Raw genomic sequence first — 25,638 nt, forward strand, 5'->3', positions numbered from 1 at the left:
TGTCACGTGTGACTGGTGATGTGATGGACTCTTGTGTGTTAATTATCTGAGATCTGAATAGGGTGGGTGATTAAAAAGTCAGTCAATTGCAGCACAATGCCTACGCTTCCAACCTCATCTCTTTCTTTTTATTTTGTTCTCTTTCTCTTGCTCTCTCTCTCTCTCTCTCTCTCTCTCTCTCTCTCTCTCTCTCTCTGTCTCTCTCTCTCTCTCTCTTTCACACACACACACACACACACACACACACACACACACACACACACACACACACAAACGCACAATCATGAATCACTGAAATGGACCATTTAGAGCCCAACCAACCCGTGATTCTCATTTGTTAGTCTTACATTTTGCATGAGTTTAAGATGTGGAGACGTAGTTCATCTCTCAGATTATTACCACATTCCAGCATTTATGTGACATCTTATTTCATCAGCTCTTTGGGTGAAGAGATGCCCTCAGAAATCAGAATTGGAAATATCAATAAAACAGAAATATGCAGCACATTTCCATTCTCTATACACACGGCAGCACGTAATTGAGTTCATTATCTCAGAATGTAAACACGCATGTGCTTGTGTGTGTGTGTGTGTGTGTGTGTATGCACACAGGCACACACAAATTGATCTGAAGTGATCTTAATGTGTACAACGTCAAAGATTCTCATTTAAACCGTCTCTGACAATGTGACAAGGATATTCTACGTATGTACAGGGAAATGATTGTGCATAATGTTGTTTCAATCATAAATATATCCTCCAGTATCCATCTGTTTGGCCATACATGAAGTGATCAATGGGTCAATGGACGAGAATTCTCTATAATATCAATAGGCTGAAAACTACTTTTTCTTGGAAAAGACATTTGCTTTGTTATTTGTGACTGTCAAGTATAGCGATCCAACTTAAAACAATTCCGGCCTTTCTGTGCATGCTCATTGCAACGCGATGACACAAGAGGCAACAACGTGTGTGTGACCCAGACCCAGCACATGTGTCCTCTGTTCAATCGAAGCGCTTTCTGCAACTATTTAATTCCTATCTCTTTATTCAGAATTCAAAGCATAATGTCAATGCAGCAACAGTGATTACAAAAACATACCAAAAAAGAAAATCGCCACCGAAAACATGATCACACACTATGTTGTTGGAACACCTTTATCTTTGATTATGGTGTGCTTTTTTTGTGACACTGTTTCAGTAAGTGCCTGCAATGTCACAAAATGTATGTCCATCTAATGTTGCATTCATTTTCATCAAAACCTTGCATTAATGATGGCAGAGTCTGACTGGTACCCAAAGCCTTCTCCAGTATCAGCCTATTTGACCAGTCAAGTCAATATGTGCATTTAGATCACATTTGTCCAATTGTGAAAAAAGCAATAAAACAGCATCTCAGTGTTTGCAATTTAGGCTCGTTTAATGCAGGCTCTTGGTCAGGTTTAGGGATTAGTATAGCCTACATGGGATTACCTGTACAGGTAATACTAAAGCAATGATATACAGTAGTGCAGCAGTACCGCAAACAGAATGATAAAATCTCTTTTCAGCCATTTTGCAAACCTGCACCATAATGTTACAAGGGCCAAAATGTTCCGGTGTTTCCCACAACTTCCTAGATTTGACATATCGGTGTCAAATTTGTGAGAATATACATTGTGCGTTTTGACAGTGAATGTAATCAGTAATTCCAAAAGGATCAACAATTTCCCTTTTTCCCTTTGTTGTAGGAAAGCTCGGAGGCTGCTCACTCGCTCTCAACTCAGAAAAGCCTGTAGACAGCCGTGTGAGCAGATCCACCTGCGCAGGGTCTCCCAGGGCCCTCCCCAGGGGCCAGTGGTGGCCCCCCCACACCCCAGCTTGAGGATGCGAGGACCCATCGTCATCCACGACTGATCTGCCTCTTGGTTTGCCTGCAGTACACGCCATTTTGCCAACGCCAGCTGCGCTGCCTGGTCTTCTCCATCCTCCCACCTAGAATCCCCTCCTACAAACAGAAAAACATACACACATTCAAGGCTGTGCATGCACGCATACACACACACACACACACACACACACACACACACACACACACACACACACACACACACACACACACACACACACACACACACACACACACACACATGCACACACGCACACGTAACATACAACATTAAATCTGTGACTGCCTAGTTTCAGTACGGGCATCTGGTAGCCTGCACACCGTAGAGTCCGTTTTAAAGCATTCAATAATGCAGTCTGAAACTGCTGACCTCATTCATCGCTGATATGATATCAACCTTCTAACTAATAACTTTCCCAAACTGCTCCTGGTATGACCAGCTGTGCTTATGTCTCTTACTGGTGTAGGCAAAGAGGTAACAGCTTTAAAATCCACTTGTAAAATTAGGTGTCAAGATGATATGGTTGTGCAAAACCATGAAATGTACAGACCCCCCCCCCCCCCCCAAAAAAAGAGGCTCACCTCTGTAAAAAAAAAAGTGTGGAAGGATTGATGTGCTCTTTTTATAAAGTAACTTAAAAGGGATTTAATTCTTTTTCATCTCTTGTCTGTAAGTGCAAAAATGGCAGTACCTACTTATGTGCTTTTTTATTTTAAGAAAAGAAACTTTTCAACCAACAAGATGATGTGTGTTCAGCATGTTGACTACTATAGCAAAGAGACATTTGTTTGACTTTCTTTCACACGCCGCATCAGCATTTGATCCTGTTCTCTGGCCATGAAATGGCGAGCTACAGTTGCTAACAGGGTCCTCATTCAGCTCCTGTCTGCTTTAAGCAGCTCTGGTACAGTAACCCTTTCTATCAATTCTGTACTCCAAAGACTTTGTAAAGAAATTAACCAGGAAAGTAATGCCTTCATACAGCCTAATTGGAATTATGATTCATAATGGTGCATATGACTGCCGTCGTAAGGTATGTAAAGATTTATAATGAATAATATTGACACATTTAATGCTAAGAATACAGTCATAGGATACGTTTGAATTGTTTAGGTACTTTATGAATGCATTATGGGCCTTTATGAATGTATTTACATAGTCTTTGGATTATATGTTTCTCAGAATGTGTTCTAGCTTTTTGATAACCTCATTGCAAAGACTTCATGAAGACAGTATGGAGGGTATTTCATGTGCATGGTTTACTGGCTGACCCAGATGAGTAAACTCTAAATAAACCTCTGAGTAGCTTAGAACTACAGTAAGAGTTTAATAAAGCCATAAGACCACATAAGGCATTAGAAGATTTACCACTTAGGCCTACTCCAAGTTTAACATACCCAGCTACTGTAAGTCACCAAACCTGTTGAAATATTTCCTTCATGATGTCTTAATTGGAGAAGTGGAAATGACAGCTATTTCACCCATTCTATCTTACTGACAACACCACACTCTTTATTCTTCATAAATGTACAAAGAAACACACACACACACACACACACACACACACACACACACACACACACACACACACACACACACACACACACACACACACACACACACACACACACACACACACACACACACACACACACACACACACACACACACACACACACACACATGGAGCAACAGGTTGGTGATTTCTGGTGAAGATTTACTTGTCCCAAGAGTGAATGCTCTGGATATTCATCTGCATGTGACAGTTGTAATGATAAACTGCTTCTCATTTCTAATTTTTCATGTTTTGTTGGTTTCTCTTGTATGTCAAAGTGTTTGATGAAACATGCTAAATAAAAAAACAAACCAAACAGTTTTGTCAGTATGTCTGTGTTGGGTTCTCCTGTGTCTACAGTAGGGCTTGAGTAAATGGCTTTTGCATGCCCCTGCTAGTGATGATCTCTAATGTTGCACATGTTGTTATTGGGCTCCAAACTAGAACACACTATTCGTGTCCACTTTATTTCAAAATAATAACTTATAAGCCCAATGGTATAATATAATTGACATCAAAATCTTTCAACTCATTCGCAGTGAACAAATTATCATGTGCAGGCCCAAAATACATAACTGACTCAAAAACAATACAAACGTGCGTAAAACTGTTTTTTTTTAAATTATTATTGTCTTTAAAATATTTCCTTCACCTGAACAAATAATTAGAAACAGGTTGTGAAATAACAGAGCAAAGAAGACAAACAGGTCAAGTTTTGTTCATATTCCTAAAACTCAAAGGACATGATCCAGGTTTTTATTTTCAGATGCAGACCACCTGGAAAGTTATCGTACCATTCTCCTTGTTTGCGTAAGAGAATGACATAATGCCACTAAATAATGACACTATACAGTATATACAAACTTGATGAATAGAGTGATTGGACCATCACTGTCACTTGTCCTGTCTTGCACTTGATGTCAGTCTGTAAATGTCAGTCCTGTGTATGTCTATGTCCTTCATGGTATAGAGAGAAACGTCATTTCAATTTCCTTGTATGACCCGTGCTTATGAAGAAACTGACACTAAAAGCTGACTTGACTTGACTTGAAGTTCAGATGCAGGTCAGTTTTATGCAGCCAAAGGTAGATGATAAAATGACTAGAGTGGTGATGTTAAAAGATGTGAATATGCCGCTGAGACTGTGCACCATCAACAGACACTGCACCCAGCCAATCCATACAGTCATAGGTAAGCGGTTAGAGCGTCAGACTTGTATCCCAGTGGTTGCCGGTTTGACTCCTGACCCGCCAGGTTGGTGGAGGGAGTAATTAACCAGTGCTCTCCTCCCCCATCCTCCTCCATGACTGAGGTACCCTGAGCATGGTACCGTCTTGCCACACTGCTCCCTTGGGGCGCCATTGGGAGCTGACCCCTTGCACGAGTGAAGCATAAATGCAATTTCATTGTGTGCAGTGAACACTTGTGTGCTGTGGAGTGCTGTGTCACAATGACAATGGGAGTTGGAGTTTCCCCAGTTGGGCTTTCGCTTTCACCTTGTAAGAGGAATGGAAAAGGACAAACCAGAAAAATTAGCAATGCTGATCTTGTCTCCAAGTCTCTGTTTCAAACGTAAGGGTTCCTACTGCAGCAAAAGCACGGATTAATACAGGCTTATTCGTGCATGTAGCAGGGTATATTTAATTACAGTACATAATGTAATGCAGTAATGTGATTGTACTGACTTGTGTATTAGATTGCTCATATTTTAAGCTTTCAGTCTATTGTGATAAATTGATGCATTATACATTCATTGCATACTCTCAATGAAAAAAGGGCTTAATTTAGCTGGATTGCTCACACATTGACATTTTGTATCACTAAACATTGCCACTTAATTTTGTGCAATTTTCTGGTCCCTCTTCAAGTACAGAATAAGGCCTGTCAGTTTTTAATGTTTAAATGTTTGTGAAATGTCTGCATTAATTCTCAATGCCCAAATTAACAGTGGTGGTGTAAGAAGCACATAGTTAATGGGACGCCTATATGATACTATGTGCCAAGGGCCATTGTACTGACTGTACTTTTTGTGATAAATGGACTGAAAGAGGGTGTCACTACCACAAGTTTGTTCAGCTGATCACAGTGATGAGTAGAGTAGAGTAGAGTAGAGTAGAGTAGAGTAGAGTAGAGTAGAGTAACTTTATTGATCCCTGGGGGGAAATTAAGATGTCAAGTGTCTTACATAAATAAGTAAAGTGAGCATGAAGCAGTGCACTGATCAGGATCAGGTGAGGATTTCTCAATCGTCTCAATGTCACAGTCCAGTGAAAAATAAAAAGTGTATTGGACAGTGCACTCCCATATCCCCCCCCCCCCCCCCCCACACACACACACACACACACACACACATACCGTATACAGTCTTTTTGTGATAAGCAGAAAAGGTATGTCGAGTGGTCATGAGAACTCCGTAGTGCAGTGGTGCAGTGATTATACTACGGTAGATAGTGCATTGCAGCAATCCCTTGTAGTGAAAATTTTTAAAAACTGTATTGAAAAATGTTGGATAATTCTGTCTTTGGAAACATAGTTATAGTGTAGGCCAACATGAATACATGAACAATCTTTGTTTGGAAGTTAATTTTATATTTATATCTTGTTGATGCGGTGATGAAGAAAAACTCAAGAAAGCGTATTTAATTTGTGTTTTACGCATTGAATGTATCGATTACGCACGGCTAGTATGGGGAGGGCGACTAATCGAAGAGCCAGCGCAGGGAGGGTGTTGCTCACTGACATCATTAGTGATACTAGAGCAGTCTAATCAGTCAACAACGGGTCTGTCTGAGTGGGCTCTCCTCTCCCTAACAGCATGCGCACTCCACCGTTCAAGCCTTGCCGGAGGAGGAGTGGATAGCGCGGCGTTGTGTCTTTTTTAATGGAAACCCATTTTATAACACATCAACTATTCTAACACAACAGGCATGGCTGAGCATGTGTATTTTAAGATGCTAAGTGCTTTACAGTTTTTCTTTGTTTCTGACTCGGTTCATGACAATACCTCATGATGAAGTTCGGAAAGAATATCTGTATTTTAAACGTCGGCGGTACTAAGTATGCGTTCTCTAGGGAAATCATAAAAAATTTCCCCCTTCGAAGAGTAAGCAGACTGCACAACTGCTCGTCCGAAAAAGAGGTCCTGGAGGTGTGTGACGATTATGACCGCGAGCGCAATGAGTTTTTCTTCGATAGACACGCGGAGGCTTTCGTGTTCATCATGCTGTACGTGCGTTCGGGGAGGCTGAGGTTCGCTCCGCAAATGTGCGAGCTCTCGTTCTACAACGAAATGATTTACTGGGGTCTGGAGAGTTCACACCTCGAGTTTTGTTGTCAGCGGCGACTCGACGACAGGATGTCCGATACGTTTACTTACTTTTGCGAGGAGGACGTCAAGCCGGAGGAAGAGTGCAGGGAAGAGAGGACGAACACTCCCGTCCCCAGTAAATGGAACATTACATGGGTAGAAAACCTGAGGAGGATTTTTGAGGAGCCGGCATCTTCTGTCGTGGCACAAATCTTTGCTGCCCTCTCTGTAATCTTTGTGATCATATCCATGGTTATTCTTTGTGCCAGTACTTTGCCTGACTGGGAAACAGCCAAACATAGAAAGATGGAGGAGCACAGGTAAGTTTAATACTTGCAGTAAGGCTACCATGTTAGACTAATTTGACATTTAAATCACAAGGTTGATTCATCTACTGTATGTAGTTTACAGTTGGCTGCATACTGTAGGTTGGTGGGAGAAGCACATATTCATTTAGAAAAGGAGATGAATACACCTTGGTTCATTTTTCTTGGTTCATTTTTCTCCCAATACAGTCTTTTCACACCCTACCCAACAGAATTTCATCTAGATGGAGAAGAATGCAGTGGTAGCAGGGAGTGTGAAATCTTCAAAATGGCCTGAGCTGGATGGTTATTAAGGCACACGCAAGCAGGGGTGGGAAAGGAGACCTATGTGTGTCCAGTTGTGAACTTTATTTGTTTTTGTGTTACATGGTAGAGAGAGACATGGGATATGGACTGGTCTCTAAGAACCCCCCCACCCAAAAAAAAAACCCCAAAACAATAGGCTGTCCCTCAACAACGAGCCCAACAAACTCAAGTGCAGTATAGTGTAACCTGAGATAAGATAATTGCTGGGGCCAACCGGGTTACATGATTGTATGATGATAATGTCAAAGCAGGAAGAGGTGAAGTCTGAGGTCCTGTGTATACGTTTGTTGGTTGTAAATGTGTTATGGTTGTGTCAAAGCACATTATGCCAAGCGAAGTTATGGGCCTTTTTCTTTTATAATTCAACTGATGGTAAAATATGTTACTCTCAGACTATCTATCTCTCTGTCTGGTTGTCCATCTGAAAAGAAAAATGCCCTTAAACTGCGTATCTTGTCAGTAAGAGACTTAACGCTTACGAACATAAAATTCGACAAATTGAGACTAATTGTATGGTAAACCATCTTAATTAAGCTTTATGTGCAGGGAAGCCGACAGGTTGGGACAAAGGGGTCAGTTGTCCCGGGCCCAGGGAGACGGGGGATGACTTTGTCCTGGGCCTATAGCAAGAGATGTCAGCGGCCTGCCCATGCTTAATTTCATTTTGTATAGACATTCTCATTTCTATTGACAGGCATACTGATCAGTTTGTGATGCATGATGTAATGTGTAATGGATGGTGCGATCCATTTTCTCTTTGCAGAAAAATACTGTTCCTTATGCCATACTATCCCATTCTATGAGTCTGCCAGGACCATAACTTTGCTGAATAATGTACAGCTTCAAGGCCTACAATGTTGTGGTGCTTGTTAAATTTATGATGATCAATGTCCTTTCCCACAACGACATTCATTTTATGATCACAACCAAACAATAATCAACAATAGCAAAAGCCATTTTCAGTCTTCTTGGGCCCCCTTACATCTTTCATTTTCCATGCAATGGCATAAGCCTCTTGACTACGATTTTGACATAAGGTAATCAGCTACCACACTTTCAGGTATTAGCCAGTGATATGGGAAATAGTTTTGGCATTCTCCTATGACTGTATAGAGAGACTGGGGAAGAGAAATATTGAATGTGGTGGGCTTTAGGCTTTGGGTAATACTGCAATATGTCACATGAAATTAGATGGGACTTTTCAACAGGCTCTACTGAGGCTCGTCTGACCACATGTCAATATGTTATTAGATTGCAATCAGGGCTCTACATTAACACCAGCCAAACGGCTAAACATCTAGCCATTTTGGATGGTGATATAAAAAGTTAATTTAGAGCCATTTATGTAGTGTTCAGTGTTTCCCATACATTGAGGAAACTATGGCGGCCCGCCATAGTTTAAATTTGGCCGCCATAGTTTCCGAAAATGTAAAAAAAAAAAAAAAAAATTTTTTTTTTTTTTTTTTTTTTTTTTTTTTTTTTTTTTTTTACGATTTCCGTTTTTGTTAATGAATTACGATTTCCTTCGCCCATTGGATGCTTCTTCTTATGCACATTGGGCTAGTCCAATGAAACACTTCGGTTCTCTAAGGCCCGCCCCTCCCTATAGACCCCCACTTGACAAATCTAATCATCACCTCAATAGTAGTTGACGACCACCTGGCTTAAAACTCTGGTGGACGATAGGACGCAAAATTGAGAAAGAAGAGTGGCTACATGACAAGCGCAAAAGATAACGCATACCCTAAATTGGACGCGGCAAATGTGCTAAAATCACTGACAAGTTGTTTAAAACTAAAAACATAAGGTCGTGCTAATGTGGTTCGGCCCGTCGGAGGTGGGGATTGAGGAACCACTGCTGGACGGCTCGATAGGTTGGGACACTGGGGCCGCGAGCGGACAGGTGGTGCTGGATAATGAAGAGGAGGAGGAGGTGGTGTAGGTGTAGGAGAGGGTTCGAGCAGGGGAAGAAAAGATGAGGAGACGGGAGACGAGACGTGACTCAGGGATATTGAGGTTAGTCTTCACCCCAGCACACCCTCTAGCTAATGCAGTGTAGCCAAGTTTGGTTACCTCTATTACCCATAGGCCTACCGTCTGGTGATAACTATGCACTGCTTGTTTCGTTTCTCTTGCCTGGGACCAAGTTGTCATCCTGACTTCATCAAATCACTCGCAAACATGTACTCATTTTGATGCCTTTCCCTGCCCTTCTCTTGTAATGGTGTAATGCCAGCATAGAAATCTTTCATTTGTCTTGTCACAAGGCCGTGATGTGTGCTGTGCTGTGTAGTTATGCGTCGTGCCCTGTCCTCTAGATCTAGCTGGCTTCGGCGTTTTTCCGCATGAAACTTAAGTTGTCGTCCCTCTTCACTCGCTCAAATCAGTAACAAATATTTAGATTTATTTTCATGAACTTCTTGTAGCCATTTCTTTTAATGTGTCGGCTGTCACACCACCACGGACGACATGTGTACTGTGTCTTGTAATAGCATGTTAATTACGTCGCAATGGCGCATCCCGCCCTTTCCCAAACCCTACAATATCTTTTTTTTTTTTTTTTTTTTTTACTATTCTGCTTGTCGCAGTTTTGTGCAACTACGATTTTATACAAAATGCATTTTTGTATTTTTCCCCTAATGTCATCATGATCAAGACATCTGAGTATTATCTGCCTCTTAGATGGATAAGTAAGACGCCGACCAGCCGTTCCCATTGTTTAGGGAATCGCTACACGCGCTCACATGACCTGTTGTGAACACTTTAGCTATTTGTGTTGTTGTTGGCATTGCAGTGTGTAAGCTATGTTGGAAGTCTAAGCGATACGACTTGGTTTTGCTGTGTGGTGAAAAAAATGGCGAGTTTCCGAAAACCCCCACTTGTCAGACGTTGACAATCCGAGCCTCTTTTGATGAGTCTCAAGCGGCATTACAGTCCATGCCTAGATAACAACTTTTTGGTTTTGGGGCGCGTTGGTAAAGGGGGGCGTGTTGTTAACATGCCATTTAGTAAGCAGGCTCACTGACTGTATGAACTGGAGCAATTTGACATTCAACCAAGGCAATTATTATTTTTACGAGATTTTATTATCATTATTAGATTTGGTGTATTATATTGCTTATATATTGCTTTGAAAGCCCACCTGGGACCCTTTTTGTCTGTGCGTTAACAATTTCACAGTGCTCTTAAATTCTTACCTTTGCTCCTATTTTGTTTTATTATTTTTTTCATTACATAGACCCCTGCATGAAGGGACGAAATGAAAACTGTGTTGTAAACACAAATGATTCACTGTACTGCATTTTTAATTTTTTTATGTACTACTATTATACATGTCATGGGTGTAAAAATCTTATGTAGCCTTATTTCTCAAAATATAAATGGCTGAAATGTAGGCCTATAGTTTCTCCATGCGCCAATGTCATACTGTACTACTCATTGTTTTGCCGTTTTGCATTTACGCTGCGTAAAATACATCCCCCCCCCCCCCCCCCCAAAAGGCCCGCGTGAAAAGACCCCCCCCCCCGGGAAAAAAAATCCCGGCTGCCCCCATAGTTTCCGAAATTTCTGTGGGAAACACTGAGTGTTATACAACCTTTAATCAAAGTCACATACAAGGGGTGGACTTTGTTTATTGACTAAATGACATACAAAGCAGTAAAAGTGAAATGGGTCAAAGTCATTTAGGCATCAGTTTGTTAACATGCAAAATCCTTTAACAAGCTTCTGGCAACAGCAATTTGTGAATGAATTGGTTTATTGGAGTAATTTCGTATTTACAACCATCAGCAAAACCTCAGGCATAGTATAGGCTACACCACAAAGACAGGCCATGGGCAATTGAGATTTTTTTCTAGAAAGTTCACTTTTTTGTTTTACAAATTCTGAGAATGAGATGTGAAATTCACCAACATATCTACGAAAAAACTGTAATGTTGTATTCATGTGAATGGAGAGCAAATCAATTTACAAAGTCCACCAACTCTTCATTTATTGTCTGTGACGTTGACATGAATGTCGCCTCTGCAGCAATATTAATGTATTGCAACTTAAGTCATTAAATCATTAACATTACCAAGCACACATTTAACAAGCTTAACTGATAATAACTTACCAGTAATGATGACACTAAACAAATAGGGCTAACTGAGGCATGATTACAGTTGTTAGCTTTGTAATAGCCTACACATAAGTGATTAACACATCACATGCAGCAATTTCTCTTATGCCACGCAGTATTCTAGCCTATATATAGACAAATGGATTAAAGCTCTCTTATGGTGTGGCGATGTCTGACATGAGACTAATGTATGATGAATGCCTTCCCTGTCTGGCTATTGTCTGCATCCACAGCATGTTCTCATTTGCTAAATTAGCTTGCGCCTGCTGCCACCCGGTCGAACAGATTCCATCTATTTACACTCCTGTGTTTGTGGATTACATTGTCAGGGAGAGTAAATCAGCTGGCAAAATAAATTAAAGCCCCCTACAATTCCACATTAAAGTCCCGTCATGGACTTTCTTATGGGCATAATTGATGGACGGCAATAAGAGGGCCTTCTCTCTCACTTAAGCAATCCTTTATATATAGTGCATATAAAAATTTACCTTTTTGCCAATACTCTGTTGCACCTGTGTAATGCTGCTCACACACTTTTCTTGGCATTTACCTCACAAGAAGCACCTTTAACGCTAAATGTATAGGTGTTTAATGCAAAGACATGAAGGGGAAGTAATCATAAAACACCCCTAATGTGTCACCAAAGTTGAGGAAAACTATGAAGAGTATTTGTAATTTACATGTATACTATCATCATGATGTGCCTCCAGAGCACAACAGTAACCCCATCACCTATCCCTTAGGTATACTGCCCTACAAAGGCAAAGTGCAGTAACTACGCCAACACTGAGAAACTGAGAAAAAGACCTTCAAAGTATTGGTATTAGGTTGGATATTGTTGTTACTGCAAAATTGACAAAATTGGACAAAAATGGACACATTTGGACCATCAAGCTTTGTCATAAGATAAAGTTGTATCTTAAGTTGTAATGAAGACAATTTTTCAGTCTAAGAATTGAATATTGAAAAAAAATGTAGTTACTGCACTTTGTGTTGGTAGGGCAGTATACTGTAATGCAACATGTTGTTGTTACACACTTTACTGACCCTTTAATCCCCCTCTCTTGCGGCCTGTGATGTCTTATGTGCTGTGATGCTGACCAGGGGTGTCATTCAGGGGGGTGAAGTGTGACTGAGTCACCAGGGCCCCATAGACAGTCCCATTTATGAAGAGATATATGGCTGGAATGGTCCATTGGGGCTGATTGTACATAGGGCCTGAAATGTGCTGCTACGCCCCCGATGGTGACCTCCCCCATCTGCTCTTCTCCTCCTCTTCTACACCACCCCAAATCTCCCCAGGGTAATCGAGGCTGTCTGTATCAGCTGGTTCACCGCAGAGTGCGTCATGCGATTCCTCCTCTCCCGAGACAAGTGTCAGTTCGTCCGCCAGCCACTGAACGTCATCGACATGCTGGCCATCAGCCCCTACTACGTGCTGCTGGTTGCCACGGCGCTGGTCGGCGAGAGCCTGGAGCTGCAGCGGGCCGGCATCCTGCTGTGCATGCTGCGCATGACGCGTGTCTTCTGGCTGGTCAAACTGGCGCGCCACTTTGACGGCCTGCAGACGCTGGGCCGGACGCTGCGACACTGCCGGCGCGAGCTGGTCATGCTGCTGGTCTTCATGTGCGTCGCCATGGCGATCTTCAGCGCCCTGGCCCAGCTGCTGGAGCACGGCCTGGACCTGCAGCCCAGCGCTGCCCTACAAAGCAAAAAGGCAGTAACTGCATTGTTGTGGAAATGATGTTACTATGACTTTAATGACATATATATCAAAGTTTACATTTAAATAAAATGATTCATCTGCATAAAAGGTGGTAATATAAAGTAACAAAACTGCTGCATGTCAATAATCTCCCCAAAACTACTTAGACTAGATTGCAGTATCATTTTAAAGTCAGTTTACTCAGTTTGGAGCTCTGCGCAGTTACTGCCTTTTTGCTTTGTAGGGCAGAGCAGGTATGTCATGTGACTATTCTTCTTCTTCTTCTTCTTCTTCTTCTTCTTCTCCTTCCTCTTCTTCTTCTTCTTCTTCTTCTTCTTCTTCTTCTTCCTCTTCTTCATGCACCTATTCATTACTGAGGGTGTAAATCACAGCCTCCATGATGATATGATTCAATATCGATTTCTTAAGGCAGCGATTGATTATGCCCCACGATATGATATGAGTCGATTTTTATTTCAATTACTCACTTACAATTACTTGTATTATTTTGCACAAATAACAGGGTTTAGGCAGGGGCCAGCGATTCCATTATTTTCGATATTTAAGAATGCCCCACAATACGATACGAGTCAATCCTTGGCCGTAGGTTCAATGAATCGATACGTATCGATTATTATTTACACCCCTGTTATTTACACCCAGCCCTAAATAATCGTATATTTGTTACTCATCATCTGTTGTTCTCTTTACTGAGGCATATGGCCCCTATGGCCCTTAACCCTCCCCTTCTCTTTCCTCAATTCCTTAGTACCATCTCCTTTTTTGGGAAGCGACCTTGGGTTCCATGAAAATCGCTTTATAAAATCAAGTTATTGTTATTTATTATTATTATTGTAAACAGCAACCTGATTTTATATATCAGTATTTACTGAGGATTATTGTACAGCAGTACCAGAGAGAGTAGAGAGAGAGAGGTTCCATTGGCCCATTGTTTCCGGGTTCTATCACTGCAAGGAGGAGGGGGGGAAATCCCCCTTTAGGCAGACCTAAAGACTGTTCTATTCAATGCTAGGAGAATTATGACACGCCCCTTTAGGCAGACCGGAACCTGGTCATGTTAGGTGCCCATAGCAACCTATTACATTGGCATATCTCTATATACTTAAAGAATCTCTGGCAGTACCTTAGCTACTTGCCTTACTTTACTTGTCTTATTTACCATACTTTACTTCTTTGCATCTGTGGGCTATTCCCAAACTACATGTGTAGCCTACAGTGACAAATAGAGAAGTTTCTGCTTCTTCTAACAGCCAGGACTACAACAGCATCCCCGCCGCCAGCTGGTGGGTCATCATCTCCATGACGACAGTGGGCTACGGAGACATGTACCCCATCACGGTGCCGGGCCGGGTGCTGGGCGGGGTGTGCGTGGTGAGCGGCATCGTGCTGCTCTCGCTGCCCATCAGCTTCATCTACCACAGCTTCCTGCAGTGCTACCACCAGCAGCGCTTCCGCCAGTCCACCACCTCGTCTCGGCAGTCACAGAGCCTCTCTACTGTTCAATGAGCTGAGCTGACCTGACCGGAGGCAGTTGCATGGATGCACAAAGAAAGGACTCGCAAGTGCAGATGAAAGCGAAAGTCACAGTAGCATCTTCAGTTGTGGGAGGTAGTCTTCTGTTTTATTCAAGTGCCAAGACTAACGTTTCAACGTTGCCACGTCTTCTTCAGACTCCAGAGTTCAGAGTGGACTGAAGAAGAGGAAGAATAGCCTTTTTTGTCATGCCAGCATGAAAATTGCCTTGGGTCTCACAGAGTAAAAACAGAATATAAACACAAATAGACACAAATACACAATTACACGTACAAATCGCTGCAGACGTGACAATGTGAAAATGGCACTTACCCAATAAAACAGAAAACTACTTTCAACATCTGAAGATGTTCTGGTGCTGTCTACAGTTCAAACACTTTTTGCGCAGCCAGCTCAAAATTCTTGTATGTGTCTTTGGTGACGGCAGCTTCCTGCAATTGCAATCCTGGTGATAACTACATAGCAGCACTACAGTCCTCCTTGTGCCAGTCACAGAACCTCAGTCTCTACTGAGCTGGGACAGTCTGCTGTTGTTAAGCTGTCACCTGGATCACATCTCAGACATTTTCTGAAGCCTTCTTTTTTTGTGTTTCACAGAATCTACATTTGTTTCGTCATGTCTACAGTGTAGTCAGTCAGTGTATTGTAATGCTTGCAGCAAGGCCACTTCAACATCAAAACCAGTTTCTTTGTGTTTTTCCATCCCTTCTGTTATCAACAAGCTTTGTTACGGAGTAAATCTACAGCATTGTACATCCGTGTTACGTCATTGTTGAACATAAACAGCTTTTTCAGACATAAATGGTATTATTTAGTCTATAGTGGGAAAAACAACAGTTAGGCCTATTGGCAGTCTAACTGGCAGTATAATTCATATAATTGACCTGACATTTCAAATTGAACAGACAGTCATGCATGACTCTAATTGGATTTGGGAGTCACAGATAGCCCATAAAAATAACACCTTTTGCATTTCCAAACAGTTTTACTGTAGGTTTTCAAGTTTGTAGGTTGAGCTCCCAAGGGCACACATCTGACAGTGCAGTGTAGCTGCTCTATGAGAGGACACTGGAAACTTGATGCAGATGGCCAGACCGTCCTCATGGAACTGTGCTAATCCGCACAGCTTAAGTCAGCCCACGAGAGCAGAGGCTTGGCTGCGCATCCTCCATGCTCACGGCTCCTGGTTCCCATGGTGAGGCCTCTTCAGTGTGTTTGATCGGCATCTTGGAACAGTCTGGTGCAGTGAGGGCTCCAAATGTGAGGGAGGAAGAGAGTGAGTGAGGGCGAGAGAGCTGAGAGTGAGTGAGGGCGAGAGAGCTGAGAGTCTGGCAGGCAAGTGTGCTGTTATATCTCACGATGCTCATATGAAAAACAGTGAGGAAAGAAATGGTCTGCGGCCTTCAACACAGTGCAGCATATCTCTGCCCTTGTACTCTATTTGCAGGCTACTGTACAATGTTATTGAAGTAGTGTGATCAGCAAAATGGAGATGGAAACCATTTAAATATATAGGCCTATAAAGATATAGGTTTTGGGGGGATAGTCACCAGAAAACAGGCAGATCTTGTCCCCCTACACCAGGGGTCAGGAACCTGACCCCTGTCCTACACTAACAGTCAAATTGAATTAGGTGTTTTGGGAAGAATAATGGTAAAAAAAAAAAACGGCTTTCCCATTTTACTCAATGTTTTATGCATTACAATCGCTCCTTGTAGCATAAATCCTATGAGTCACTGCTTTGCATCTACAATTTACTCTTTATATAGCTGCATTTCGTAAACTGTGTGGAAAAAAGATTTCCATAATCCACCCAGGCAGTCTCGTGAAACACAAGCGTGTGTCTTGAATGGTGTGAATCCGTTTGATTCACACTACACCCACATACTGGTAGGAGGACCACCACTCTACCTCATCACATCATATTCTCTATGTGCTAAAAGTCAGACATCTCAATGCAATGCAGTCAGAGGCATAGTGTTTGTTCTAGTGTCTACCTGGCATGCTTTCATGAAGGGACTGGCTTGGCACAGTAGAACTAATGATGCATATATATATATATATATATATATATATATATATATATGTCTATCTACACTGTTGTTCACAACAATATCTCAGAGCTGTACAAAGTATTAGTAGAATTACTCTTATGGCACGAATAGACCAGACGCGACTTGAGTGATTCCAGCGATCGAACTAATTGACTTTGTGTTGAGTCGTTGGCGACAGAAGAGACACTAGCGATTTGGGTGACTAGAGGCGATTGGAGCGACTTGAGCGACAGTTTGAAGTTGGACTTCAGCAAATATTATGCAAACGACCTATAATGCGGTTCGGCAACAGCCACCACAGCAAATGGGAATGTCGGAATGCTTGCATTCTGCTTTTAACAGACATACTCTGTCACTTCTGTCGCACGTATCACTCTTGCTGCACAGTCCAGCGATTCTCTGTCGCTTAATCTTGTCGCCGCTGTTGTGTTCATCCGGTTACAGATGTAATTACAACACTAGTAGCACAATACTACATAGTTGAAACCTTGTAATATCATACTACCAGTGTGTGTAATTGCATCTGTAAGAGTACTTCTACTTTATTCAGCTCTGCAATATCGGCACTGTTGTTGACAATTAAACATGGTTTCCATGTTAATGCATTGTAAATTGATTGCCTGCTTGCCAATGCGACTTTGCTCATGTGGATGTCGATATGCTTGGAGTAGGCTATTTAGCAAAACATGTTCCTGAAGTCAGTCATTTCGATGTTATTGTTGCATCACAGGTAACATTTTCAGTGCCATTGAATTGTATGTGTGTAAGAATACATGTAATTTGCCTTACAGCTTACATTTTGCGAATGCAAGTGTAGTATCAATAAAAACAGTATTGATGGTGGGTGGCTGTTTGGATGGATTTGAATGGACCTTCAATGGAGGACACTGCCTTTATTGCATAGCTAGCCAGCTAGTGCACAGTAAAAACCATAAGGTTCTTCAAAGAACCCTCGGCTGGTTTGTGGGGAAACCCAATGGTTCTATGAAGAACCTAAAATTTCTTCACAGTGGCAATTGAATGGTTCCTCAAAGAGCTTTAGGGGTTCTTCCGTTTGCTGCTCTGGGGGAGCCTCTAAAGAAGTGTTTCTCAACGGAGGCTCTACAGCCCCCCAGGGTGCGTTGGGGATCCCTAGTGGGGCGTTGAGACAGGTACAGCTGAGAGAGGATGGTGGTTAGGAGCCATTGGGGTGCATTAGTATATTTTATTACTAAGGGGGGTGTTGGCAGGATTATGATGACACCCCCTGGGGGCATTCATTTAAAAAAAGGTTGAGAACTTCTGCTAAAGGTTCTTTGAAGAACCCTTCAAAAAACTGTGGGGCTCTCCCAAGCTCCCAAGCTTTAGGGCAGGGGTGTCAAACATAGGGTCCGCAGGATGGTTTAGTATGGCCAACTAACTTAGTAGGCCTACGGTGTAAATGGAAAAAAGTGTAACCAAACCAAATACTCAACTGAAACAGTAGGGGAAAAAGGGAACATGGACACAAGAAATCGGGAAAAAAACAAAGCAGCACGTTCGCAACATTGGACAGTTCACAGAGAAAATGGGAGAGAGTAGAAGAGTGCTCCTCAAGATGATGGACAATCAATAGCCTACAACTCCGCTATAAAGCAGACATTTACAATATTTCGCAACAATGCTATTGGTCTGGCCCACTTCAGACCAAATTCCAACTGAATGAAAATAAGAAGTTCCCACACAGTGGCAACCGAGGGTTCTTCGTAGTGGTGTGGATTGGCACTGCCCTCACAATCCGATTCGGGAGGTAGCGATTCGATTCGATTCGATTCTATGTGACCCGACCCGATTCAATTCTACAATGCATTGCAATGATTAATCAGTCATGATGAGGCAATACAAGTAGTCAGATACTGAACAACAATTTATTGGCTGTGTTCTGTATCAGTCTGTATCAGTCTTGCAATGTTTTGAAGTGCTTTTATTTAATTTAACATTCATTTGCTCCCGAAATATCCATGGAAGTAATTGAAACTTAGGCCTACAAAAAATGCCGGATAGATTCTGGAAATTGCCGGATCAATTCTGGATCGTCCATGCCCCGCATTGGATTGCATCACCGAATCGATCATTGTTGACACCACTAGTTCTTCGAGGAACCTTTTAATTCTTACCATGTGGTCATTAAATGGAAACAGAAAAAATAACCTATCATTTCAGTTTCTGCGGTAAGTCTATAACCCCTAACGGCAGAAAAGAGAAAGTAGGCCTATTGTATTTCTTTTGTATGGTTTTGTGGGTGCATGTACATTCAATGACACAGTTGGTCCTCACAAGTGAGTTAATGTCTTCCGAACAGCTGTGGTGCTAGGTACTCTTCACCTCAGGAATTCATAGATCTAAAAATTGAATTAACGTTCCCCCCTATCTATCAGGGCTTGTCATGAAAGCGAGAGTCCCTTGGCTTTGAAAATATCATAAACCCCAAATCAGTCAATAGACAATGTGATCACTCAGCCTACCACTTGGTAGGCCAATAGCAAACCCTTGAATATACGGCAGGCCTATGCCTGTCAGGAAAAGTGCATCCTGCATGGTTTGAATGAATGAATGGACCTTTTATTGCCCTTATGATTTACATTATGCACCAATAAGGAAAATATAGGCCTAAAAATGCTGAAATTATTTTGTTTAAGTGAAGTTAAGTGAAGTGAATTATTGTGACTTGTCCGCTTGGTTGTGTTTGGAATTTAATTTATATTAGGCCTAGGTCTTACTAGCTATACTTTTTTTTTATTAGCTATACTGCAACCCCGAGTGAGCTACTGTTTGATATAACAGGGCAAGTTGCAGTGAATATAGGGTAGGACTATGCCACTTTTGCTTGTTCAGTGCAATATGGCACCTTTAGTCTACGTCGCTTTATAATTTTCCAAAACCCGCTCAACTATTGGAAATGTATTCACAGTTTACTTCCCACATAGCCTAAAGGGAATGAAATAGGAAAGACAGCTACTGTGAAAAAAATGCCTAGGCTACTGGGCATTTAACTGTCACGTGTGAGTTTTACTTGTTTCAGAGCTAAGGAAGGCCCTATAGCCTACTGTATTTCATAACATTTTAAAAATGTGGTCGGCCTACGTGTGTTAAAATGTTTTTAAAAGGCGACATCCACCGCGGCAAGTAGGGGAGGACGGTGGTGGTGGTGCCTGCAAACGGCTGCCCTTCTCGGTCAGCAAAGGCAGGCAACACAACAGGTAACGCTGTATTCAACAGCCTCGTATGGGCTGTAAAGAAAACAGTAGCATACGACCGCTTTATTAGAAGTAGCCTACTTAACTTAGCAGTATTTAAACACCGCGTTTCCACACAACGGCCATGACCTGACTTTTGCTCAATTGGGAAACACGCTCCAGTGGCGCAATCGGTTAGCGCGCGGTACTTATATGACAGTACGTCGCAGAGCAATGCCGAGGTTGTGAGTTCGAGCCTCACCTGGAGCAGAGTTTTTCACTGGACCCTGTGGCGAAGAAGTTCCCTGAGGCAAATTCAACATGCTGTAGTAGGTAGGCTTATGGGCACCAATAGCTTACCGCCAAGTGCGGATTCCAAACTGCAGTGAAACATAATATCAACACACCGACGTTCTGTAAAAGGGTATCGCCAAATCAATAGAAGTAAGTTACAATTGGGAATAGCCGAGCGGCGCAGAGAGAGGGAGACACCTTGTAAAGTAGGCCTAATGACACAAATCGCACATTGCTACATTTTTGACCCCCACCCCATAGACCTGCGTTCTTCTTTGGTTGTTCATTTGTTTAGGTTTGTTTGATTAACCCTCTGCCGAAAACATGTTCTAGGCCTATACTAGGCCTATATTTTGTTGATCAATGACGAGTGTGGGCCTATATGATTAATGTGAACACTGATTGAAAATCACTTGGGTTATTTATTGTATTTTTTGCAGTAGGCTTTTTGAGCCATGCCTGCGCCCTACAGTAGGTGGCAGCAGTGACCACTTTGTTCTTATTTGGGGAGAGGAGCCCTATTGCTGTCATATTCTATGAACTATAGGAGATATATTGACCTGAGAAACACCTGCGTCTATGGCTAGTGGCTAGGGCTCTAAATGAACTTTTTTCACCATCAGACAAAATGACTAGTTGCCTAGATGTTAAACTTACCGGTCAAACGCATACTCACCATTGTGTAAAAATGGCTGATAAGTTTTCTTTTCCACCAGCCAAACTGAATTTTCACCAGCTTTGGCTGGTTGACTGGTGTTAATGCCCTGCTCTACATCAGGTAATGCTGGAATGTGTAGGGCCTAGACCTATTGCATCAGTGAAATGCACTGCAGTAGTTTAAGCTAAATAGAACGTCATAGAGAATCACTAACAAATGACAAAGTACACTGAAGTAAAATAAACTGATCCAGTGAAACGTTTAATATGGTTATAGATTCTTTGATTGGCTACTTCGAGCCAGGAACACTCCAAAAATAACTTCCCTAAAACATTACACAGAATTACCAGCAGGAGTCAGTATGAGGCCTATGTTTGGTTTTTTTGCACCAAAAAATAAATTAAAAAAATCAGAGGTCATGATTTGTTTAAATTAACTAAATTATTACCAAACCAAATAATATTAGCCTAATGCAATTGTGTCAGTAAAATTATATTAATTAAAGATTTTGTTTAGGTTACCAGATGACATGTTTAGGTCCAACAGCCTGCTCTGCACAGACTTCACCCGTCTTATTGGCTAGGGCAGTGGTTTTCAAAGTGGGGGGTGGGGGGACCCCTGGGGGACCGCGGAGGGGTGCAAGGGGGGTCATGGCAGGTTGGCAGGAAAAACAAAATAAATAATTGAATAAATTGAATAACTAAGTAGGACTATGCCAAAATAAGATAAACAATATTCCCTGCAAGAGTATAATCTACTGCACCTCTGAATTACTACTACTACTACTATTACTACTAGGCCATATTATTACTATTTTATACATCCCTGTGGGGCACTGAGTCACAGACATAGATTATGGTTGTGAAAGGTGTGCACAGTAAAAAAAAATAGTATTGCATGACCCATGCAAGGGGACCTTGGCTGGAATCTATCAGTATAATGGGGGGGCTTGTGGTAAAGTTTGGGAATCCCTGGGCTAGACCAACAAAATAAGCGTAATTCTTTAATCATGTGTCTCAGAGGGGAAATGGCAATGCATGCAAATAACGACAGCCTAGCTTCTAGTGTAGGTATTTTCACAGAGGTAAGGAGCATAATCTCACAGACCTATAAACCAAACAACAGAAAGAACATAAAAGTTTGATGCTACCCCATTAGCCCTACCGTTGACAGGTTTAATGCACGAGGCGTAAGTAGCCTCAGAGCTAAGGCGAGCAAAATGTTCACGGGCAGTGGAAGTGAAAAGCTGTCTCATGGTTGATTGGCCCTCACTGCAATTATGCTCACGCAACCTGGCAGGGCGAACTCTGACCTCCGCCTGGGTCTAAAACGCAGTGACACGGCGACGCAGTCAGGCCGAACAGAGCTGACTGGTGGGGGGCCCAGAGTGAGCCAGGACCCGTGCTTGACCACAATCGCATTAGGGGCGAGTCACCAGTAAATAATTCAAACAGTCGAAACAATGCAAACACGTTATTATTACTACAGCAGCATGTGTTAAATATTCATAACACAGAGAGAAGGCGGGGAATGGGGGCAAGATGACTATATCTGGTCGGAAGCTCACTGCATAGGCCTTGTTGTCACCTGTGCAGTCGTCTGATTGGCTTATATAAATACTTGAACACACGCACAGAAGAAAAGCCTTGCATAGAGAACACGCAAAAGATGTGACCTAAAATTCCTCAGCATCTTCTATTATTATTATTATTATTATTATTATTATTATTATTATTATTATTATTATTATTACATTTTATTGTTTGAGCTCATTTTCTGTTGGTGATGTGATTGCATAGGCCTAATTTGTGTCGTTATCATTATTATTATGATGTGATGTGTTGATCATCAGGCCAATCACTGACATATCAGACTACCTATGGTCACCTAGAAATCAGAACTAAAATCCTAATATTGTGAATAAAGAAGTTTCAGGACCCAACATTTTTTGCTCAGGCATTACTCTGCACAAAGGACTGATTACTCCACGGCCCTACCAGGCCCAGCCTCAGGGGCCCAAGAATCAAGGGGGTCCAAGCCTCTGGGCAACAACAACAACAAAAACACCAACAAAAAAACACATGCATCTTCTAACATCTTTGCTTTCTTGCTGTTCCATCCATCCAATCCATCCATGAGTCTACATAAAAAAACATATAGGCTATTATTTGAGGCGTTCAAGTGGCATCACCAATATCAGAAAAGTAATCGTCTCATGTGTCATATGTGAAATCTATGTCAGCTTCTTTGTTCATAACTCTTGTATTTGTTTTAATATCACGTCTTACAGCAAAGTCATGTCGGCCTACTGATTAACTGAAGATGAGCAGCTCCATCTTATCGCTTATAACACTCTGTACACAGAGGCAGTCATTAAGACGCACTAATTCTCCAGAAAATCCCAAACAATCCCACTGCCACTTGGCTGTTGCCCTCCTTTTGTTTTTTGATGAATTTATCTTACCCTACTGCTTGCATCCAGTGTTGCCAGATTGGGCTGTTTCCCACCCAGTTGGGCTGCTTATAAGCATTTCAATCCTATAGGATGGCCGTGTGCGGGTAAAAATGGCATTTATCAGAAAAACCTGCCCAATTTTTGCCATAGAAATCAATAGAATTGGGCGGGATTTTGTGCTTCTAGGCGGGTTTTGAGCATTTTTTGGGCTGGAAATCATCAGCCTCATCTGGCAACCCTGCTTGCATCCTCTCACACACACGCACACACTGTGGCTGTCCCATTCCCTTTCTATTCTTCTTTGCTTTGTTTTTGCTATATTCTCCTATGAGTAATTATGCTGCCTTTGTTTCCTTGGTTTTGTAAGGATTGTTTGGAGGGGGAACAGCATTAAATAAATCCCTGTTTGATCTGTTTCATAGCATGTTGTAATCAGAAAGCTGCTCATGCCATTCTCTACCTTAGTGTCAACCTCCATGACCTTCATGAACACCCATTTCCTTTCCATGTATTTTTTTTTTTTGCTCCGAACTTGCAGTACAGCATGTACTGGTATATGTATTCCATGGCTTTTGTCTGTTATATTAGTGTGTGTGTGTGTGTGTGTGTGTGTGTGTGTGTGTGTGTGTGTGTGTGTGTGTGTGTGTGTGTGTGTGTGTGTGTGTATAAGAAGATAGAACAAGCAGTAATTACGTGACCTAGATGTCCCTTTCCAGATCTGTCCGAAGTGAAACAGAGAGAGCAGCAGTAGCCTTGTGTGTGTGTGTATGTGTGTGTGTGTGTGTGTGTGTGCGCGTGCGTGCGTGTGTGTATGTGACTCCTGTGGAACGACCCAATCCCAGGCACACTCCCTCCACGGGCTTAGCCACCGTAAACAACGAGGATGATCCGACAGATTTAAGAATGTGGACCACTTGCACTTGGAAGCCAGCGCTTAAAGAAGATTAGACATGACAATTTTTAATTTGTCTCCAAAGCCGCCCTATAAGACGATCAAGCTGCTACTGTCCTTTTTTTATACTGCAGGGACCTGATATTCCATAATGAGAAGCAGAGGATCTCTTTTTTTCTGAGCAATCTGGGAAATAAGAGTGGCAGGGCAGGGTAACAAGAAGAACGGTACTTTGCAGATGAAGGCGGCGGAGGACGCTCAAGGCTCCCTGTGATTGAGCACTCAGATAATACCATGAGCTCAGTAAAGATTGATCACATTTTATTCACACTAATCCCCCCTGGACAAAGAACAATACAGACACATACACACCCATCTATGACTTACTCTCACTTGACTCCACACGCACGCACGCACGCACACGCACGCACACGCACGCACGCACGCACGCACGCACGCACACACGCACGCACACACACACACGCATACGCATGCACATGCACACACACATGCACACACACACACACAGGCAATGTTGAGCGGACTGATATAACTATCTTGAAAAAAGTTGAGTTATATCAGCGTAACATGCAATTGTGAACAGCATCATGTTCTAGCCTGACCCAAGAGAATGAGGTCCCAGTTAACGTCACAATATCAAGAGACCGCCATGATATAGCATCTCCCGTAATCTAGTCTTTGATCCATGCAGCTTGCATTATTCTAGCCTGCCAGCATGGACTTAAAAAGTAGCAAATCACCCTGAAACCTCTCCCCTGGAGACACTGCTATCTGTCCAGGACTGGACTGGAACCAAAAGAATGGCCGGGGCATTTTTGGCATAGACCAGGGGTGGGGAACCTTTTTCATTCAAGGGGCCACGTTAAATTTCTCCAAGGGCCGTAAAAGTCCTTCGAGGGCCTTACTATGAACACAAACCAGGATTGCCCCCTGCACTTTAGGTCTATTTTGAAGGCAGTCACCTTCAGACCCCACCTTCTCTAGGTCCCCTGAATATAGCATAATTGTAATGTAAATGTAATTGCTATAAGATTCCTCTACAAAATATGTCATATTTCATGTGAAGGTGCATAACATTAAATCGGGCCGCAAACAGCCCTCGAGACATAGGTTCCCCACTCCTGGCATAAACCAACCCCTCAGACAGCCCCCCGCTATTCTACGAGAGAGCTTCCCCACATAGGCCTATAACTAACTCTGCTCACCGCTAATCATTAACCTGCACTACATTTCATAGGTCAACTATTTTTCTGCTCTCTATCTGTCCTACATAACTTGTGTACTGCTGTCCACTGTACTGACCCCTTAC

At 42.3% G+C, this 25,638-nt stretch overlaps 2 protein-coding genes and 1 non-coding gene across 3 annotated transcripts in view; all 3 read left to right on the forward strand.

Moving 5' to 3' along the window:
• mta3 (metastasis associated 1 family, member 3) overlaps positions 1 to 1,940 on the forward strand; it is a 29,178-nt gene extending 27,238 nt beyond the window's left edge. Inside the window, exon 19 of the mRNA XM_063216762.1 lies at positions 1,730 to 1,940. Coding sequence (XP_063072832.1) covers positions 1,730 to 1,895 — 166 coding nt within the window. The 3' untranslated portion in view covers positions 1,896 to 1,940. The remainder of the gene's footprint in view (positions 1 to 1,729) is intronic.
• Positions 1,941 to 6,453: 4,513 nt separating this feature from the next.
• On the forward strand, positions 6,454 to 15,514 carry LOC134463585 (potassium voltage-gated channel subfamily G member 3-like). Its single transcript, XM_063216761.1, has 3 exons — positions 6,454 to 7,070; positions 12,805 to 13,193; positions 14,451 to 15,514. Exons 1-3 carry the CDS (start codon positions 6,454 to 6,456, stop codon positions 14,732 to 14,734), a joined length of 1,290 nt encoding a protein of 429 aa, XP_063072831.1. The 3' UTR covers positions 14,735 to 15,514.
• Positions 15,515 to 20,185: 4,671 nt separating this feature from the next.
• On the forward strand, positions 20,186 to 20,279 carry trnai-uau (transfer RNA isoleucine (anticodon UAU)). Its single transcript has 2 exons — positions 20,186 to 20,223; positions 20,244 to 20,279. It is a non-coding gene; the product is annotated as a tRNA-Ile (tRNA).
• The last annotated feature ends 5,359 nt before the right edge of the window (positions 20,280 to 25,638 follow it).

This window comes from Engraulis encrasicolus, chromosome 15 (assembly GCF_034702125.1).
Source record: "Engraulis encrasicolus isolate BLACKSEA-1 chromosome 15, IST_EnEncr_1.0, whole genome shotgun sequence".
Lineage (NCBI taxonomy): Eukaryota > Metazoa > Chordata > Actinopteri > Clupeiformes > Engraulidae > Engraulis > Engraulis encrasicolus.